This window comes from Cornus florida, unplaced genomic scaffold (assembly GCF_030987335.1).
Source record: "Cornus florida cultivar Cherokee Brave unplaced genomic scaffold, ASM3098733v1 CherokeeBrave_3.0.0_Hap2_Chr03, whole genome shotgun sequence".
Taxonomy (NCBI): Eukaryota; Viridiplantae; Streptophyta; class Magnoliopsida; order Cornales; family Cornaceae; genus Cornus; species Cornus florida.
The window spans coordinates 21,681,045-21,686,626 of NW_026775573.1; the positions used below are offsets into that span (position 1 = coordinate 21,681,045).

The window sequence follows — 5,582 nt, forward strand, 5'->3', positions numbered from 1 at the left end:
TTATTTAGTTGTGAAATGGTTAACGTCATTGCATTTGTTATAACAACAACAAAAATTTTAATCTGAGTTGGAAGCCTGAATTCAACTTGAAATTTCAGCCCGACTTGATCGTACAAAATTAAGAATTGGTTGCCTTTTGGGTTGATGGTCGGGCCGAGTCGGGTTGGGTTTGATATGAAGATTTTATACTTCAGAGCCTCCAACTCATCCGAATTGCATCCCTATTTGGGGGTTTAATCAAAGGCTCCCATGTACAGACATCTATGCTTGACCTTCAATCCAAGCTCTCCAACCGGAATCTAATTCACATTTAAAATTGTGAATTCAAGTTGGAAAAATCAAACTGAAAATCGAGATTAATTTAGGTTAGTCCCGAGTTGGGTTACTCATTCACAAAATATATTTAGAAACTGAATAATTATATAAAAACTAATGAGCAAATTCTCAAAAAATAAATACTCCAAAGGGTTAATCCAATAAGAGAGAGAGCAAAGTTGTTATTAATGAGAAAAGGTACTCAAAAGCTTGAGAATTACAACTATTTACAACCGGGAAAAAACCCTAAAAAATTTAGCTAATAGCAAAAAATCTCTAAAGATCATTAAAAAGTACTAGTTTTGCATCTAAATTGATCAAGCTTCCAGAGTAATTGTCTCAGATTAGTGGTTAAACGCAGCATTTGCATTGATTGTACATCTTACACATATTAATTACTTTTTATCTCCTTATTACAATACTTAAGAACATTCCCCAACACACATATACATATATATCTAAATTATACTTCTCAAGCATCCCCATGATACATAGGTAAGAAATGGTTTTTCAGGAACTGGTATGCACTTCACAACCCAAGCAAGAGGCCAGGACATTGCTGCTAATACAATGCACAAACCCCATTGCAGCCAATTCAGCCTTTTTGTATTTGCAAATTTCTGTAAAAACTCCACCATTATAACCTGAAGAACAACAGTTAATGCCACTATCCAGAGAAACAACTTGTTCTTGTGTATCCCTTTGAAGACATTCTTCTTCTCCATTTTCCTAGCATTAAACTCATTGAAGACTTGACAAAGAACAAATGTGTTGAAGATAAGGGTGTTCTTTACCTCTAAGTTCACATTGAAGATAGACTGTCCTTTAAATTGAAGTATTAAGAGGATCAAGATTTGATAGAGTGCTTGAGAAATGAGGTTCCTCCACATGACATTGGTCACAAGTGGCTCTACTCGACCCACCGGCTTTTTCTCCATGAGTTCATCAGTAGGCCTCTCTGTGGCCAGAGCTAGAGCCCCCAATGTGTCCATGATCAGATTAACCCACAACAATTGAACTGCCGTTAGTGGGACTTCACCAGCAGAACATGCTGCAACCAAGTTGATCGCAAGGGCGGCGACATTGACAGTGAGTTGGAATTGAATGAACTTTTGGATATTGTTATACACACATCTCCCCCATTTCAATACAGTCACCACTGAAGTGAAGTTGTCATTCAAAATGACAATGTCTGAGCACTCCTTAGCCACTTCAGTGCCTTGAATGCCCATAGACAGTCCAACATCGGCTTCTTTTAGAGCCGGTGCATCATTTGTGCCATCCCCTGTGACCGCGACAACATGGCCTTTCTGCTTCAAGCACCGCACCATTAAAAGCTTATCAAGTGGGGAAGATCTTGCCATGATGCGAATTTTTTCAACCCGGTCCATCCTCTCATCCGGAGTATAGTTTCGAAATTCTACACCTTCCACTACTTCCCTGTCATGCATGGTTTGATCTGATCCAAGTATCCCACATTCAATGGCTATAGCTCTTGCAGTGAAAATGTTGTCACCTGTGATCATCTTTATATCCACTCCAGCATTTCTGCAAATTTGCACAGCTCTTTTCACCCCAGGCCTACATGGGTCCTTCAAACCAACTATGCCTAAGAAAATCAAGTTGTCTTCATTTAATTCTATACGTGTCTTGCCATCATCAGTGGAACGTGACTTTGGCTCTATAATTTGTTTATGAGCAAATGCAATACATCGAAGGGCTTCCGCAGCCATACCTGTTAGAGAACATAAATAATTGAAATTGAAACATGTGTTGAACATAAAGAAAGTCATATGCACCAATAATTGAAATTGAAACGTGTGTTGGATATAAAGAAAGTCATGTGTGAGAGTGCGTGAGTATTAGAGAACAAAAAAATTAAAGTCACATCTTTTCTAATAGCTATAGCTTTTATAGTAAAAATTGATAAACAATACCTTCAATTATTCGCTTGATCTCATCTCTCTCGCCATCATCCAAGGGTTTGATGATGCCAGACTTGTCGTAGTAACTTGAACACATGGCTAGTATCATTTCAGCAGCTCCTTTCCAGTGGACATGGAAAGTGTTGTCAATCCTACTTTTTATTAGAACCCCACTTCGTTTCTTTTGCGAATTAAAGGTCTCCACATGGGAGATGACATAATTTTGTTTCAATTCTTCGACATTCATGTCTAATTCTTGGACAGACCAAGAGAGGATAGCTTTTTCCGTTGGACTGCCAGAGAACTCTGATTCAGACCATTTGGTGGCTTTGTAAAGAATAGCAGTAGTGTTCTGGCTCACTCCTTGGTAGAGCAATTCAAGAGCATTAAGAGATACTATGTCCCTAAAATTGCCTGTAATGTGATCTTTGCCTAGCACAAATTTGGTCACCTTCATTTTATTCATGGTAAGTGTACCAGTTTTGTCAGTGCAAATGATGGTTGCTGAGCCCATTGTCTCACATGCCGAGAGTTTCCTAACCATTGCTTGATCAGCCATCATTCTTTTCATAGAATAGGCCAAAGTGAGTGTCACTGCCAACGGCAAACCTTCAGGAATCGCGACAACAATAATTGTCACCGCGGCTGCTATAATACGTACCATGGCATTCATAATATCATCAAATTTGGTACTTTTACCATTGAATTCACGATTTCCTTTATCATCTTCTGTATTCCCTGTGAAGTAACGAGCTAGCAGCACAAGAAGAACAAGAAAAGCAACGACCAAACCAACCTTTCCGATAGAGGAAGTTAATTTGTTGAGTCTTGACTGCAATGGAGTTTGCTCTTTCGAGTCATGGCTTATGGAGCTCATCATCTCACCCCACAAAGTGTTCATCCCCACTGCTGTGACAACCATCCGGGCATACCCGTTCGCTATCTTGGCTCCGGAAAATAAGAATGGATTGACATTTTCATCAATTTCGACGTGGTTGCTCTCTCCTGTCATGCTTGATTCGTCTACTTGTAAGGAATGGCCATACAAGAACAACCCATCAGCTGGAATTTGATCTCCAATTTTCAAGTTCACAACATCTCCAACTAAAATATCAAATATGGACATTTGTTGAGGCCTTCCATTTCTCGTGACTTCAACTTGAATATTGTCACTAACTTTGGACAATTCATCAAATTGTCTTGATTGCCTGAAGTTAGTCACCGCTGATACCACCACCACCAAAAGGACAGCGAAAAGAATGCTCGAGCCGTCATACCAACCCTCCTTTATCCCATTTTCTTTAATGCCAAAGGCAAGAGAAAGAGCTGCACATACTAGAAGGATAATAATAGTGGCATCTTTTATGGCTTCCAACAAGAAATGAAAAAAGCCTTCTGGAGGTGGCTTGTGGTAAGTGTTTGAACCAAAGGCCTCGCGTCGCCTTTTCACATCTTCACCATAGCCATTGATTCCATTATCAGCATGACTTTCAAGATTAATCACTATGCCTTCTACACCACCAAGTTGGCGAAGAAGATCAAAGCTCTTCTCCTTCACCATCTTTACTAGGCTTGCTGGTTCGATGTTGTAGTGGTGATTTTGATCATTTAAAATGTGATAATCAATGCGTTGATTCACTGATGGAGTCTGAAAATGATTTGAGAGAGAGGGGTCTTGAACAACAATAAGATAAAACATTGTTAAATTTTCATAATAAATAATTTTTGAGTAGTGCTATTTGACGGGACAAATACAAAACCCATGTATACTTCACTGACTTCATGGGATAGTGTAAAAATAAGTAATTCAAAACCAAAGTATAAAATGCCTTTCAAAACAAAAACCTCCAAAAATAAATTAACAAAAATAATTCTCTTACCAACAGGCCCGTGGTTTAACAGTACAAAACTCTTACTTTTTAAAGGGATGTTAGGGGTTCGAACCTCAATGGAGGCAGTATGTGTGAGTTCCAACTAAGAAAAATAAAAATAAAATAAAATAACTCTCTTTACTTACTACAAAAGAAAAAAAACAAAAATAAATTCCAAAGAAAGTAACAATTAAAAATTTAACAAAACAATAACCATGATAAAAATAAAAAATAAAAATAAAAAACACAAACAAATTAATAAAATATGAATTTAAATTCTTCAATCATGGATTTTTGTTGATATTCAAAACTAGGGGTGCATACGGTTCGGTTTGGACCGGTTTAAGAGTGTTTTAGAATCAAACCGAACCATTTGACCAAAGGAACCAAACCAAACCAAATCGTGAAAAACCGGTTCGGTTCGGTTCGATTTTTTTTTTTATTTTTTATTTTTTTATTTACAGAAGTATTCATATTATATCACATGCACAATAATAAACCAAATTAGCAACACATTCAGAACTATTAATATATTCAGAACTTTTAATTCATTCTTCTCTATCACTTTTGGAATTGAAGTAAATAAATTCAGAATTAGTAATAACCTAATACATTTAGAATTACTATTTCAGCAATAAACAATCAGCCACAATTCAATTCAGCCACTTAAAAAAAAAAAAAAAAAATTATCTAATAAATTGATAATACCTAAGATAATTAAAAGTGGACCACATGATTGATAGTTGTTATAAACTTCTAAATGATTTGGATTGTAGGATTATATTATATTATATATCCTCTATAAATTAACATATATATAAATAATTTATATATATATATATATATATATATATATAATGGTTCGGTTCGGTCTAGTTCGGTCTTAAAGGACCTCAAACCATGTCCAAACCATATCTTTACGGTTTCATAAATTTAGAATCGTGAACGAACCAAACCATTAGCAAACCAAAGCAAACTGTCCGGTCTGGTTTGGATTTTTGGTTTGACCGGATTTTTGTGCACCCCTAGTCAAAATTAATTTCTTATAGAATTCTTATAAAAGTATTTCAATACATTTAAGATATATGCAAACTTAGTTTGTGAAAATGAAGAATATATATATGGAAAGAGTTTGTTTATGTATTATTCTAACTACATTTGAAAAAAAAATATATAAAAAAATAAAATAAAATAAAAAAATAAAGTGATGGAAAGAATATGTATGAGATGGAATTTTAGGATAATAAGGTTATTGAAAGAATCGTGTTAAAGTTGGAAGTAGGGATGACAATTTGCCCCGCGGAGACGGGTACCTACCCTACCCTACCCTATTTATAGCTGTTTTGGGAAACCGTTTAGCATATTTGGGCAAGGATGGTTTTTATTAATGAAAACCCGCGCGAGTTCGGGATGGGGGTAGGTTACCCTGTCCCGTTTAGGTTAGTAAATTACTAAATTATACTTATTTTAT

The 5,582-nt window shown here is 36.0% G+C and overlaps 1 protein-coding gene across 1 annotated transcript; it reads right to left on the minus strand.

Moving 5' to 3' along the window:
• Nucleotides 1-494: 494 nt before the first annotated feature.
• LOC132299887 (putative calcium-transporting ATPase 13, plasma membrane-type) lies at nt 495-4,964 on the minus strand. The gene is made up of 2 exons (XM_059796760.1): nt 2,253-4,964; nt 495-2,050 (listed from the first exon to the last, which is right to left on the minus strand). The coding sequence occupies exons 1-2, from the start codon at nt 3,937-3,939 to the stop codon at nt 774-776; spliced, it is 2,964 nt and encodes a 987-aa protein (XP_059652743.1). The 5' UTR covers nt 3,940-4,964; the 3' UTR covers nt 495-773.
• Nucleotides 4,965-5,582: the final 618 nt, after the last annotated feature.

Coding starts and splice junctions, on each gene's coding strand:
- LOC132299887 (XM_059796760.1), bottom strand. CDS start 3,939: ATGTTTTATCTTATTGTTGTTCAAGACCCCTCTCTCTCAAATCATTTT. Junction 2,051..2,252: donor GATCAAGCGAATAATTGAAG/GTATTGTTTATC, acceptor GTTCTCTAACAG/GTATGGCTGCGGAAGCCCTT.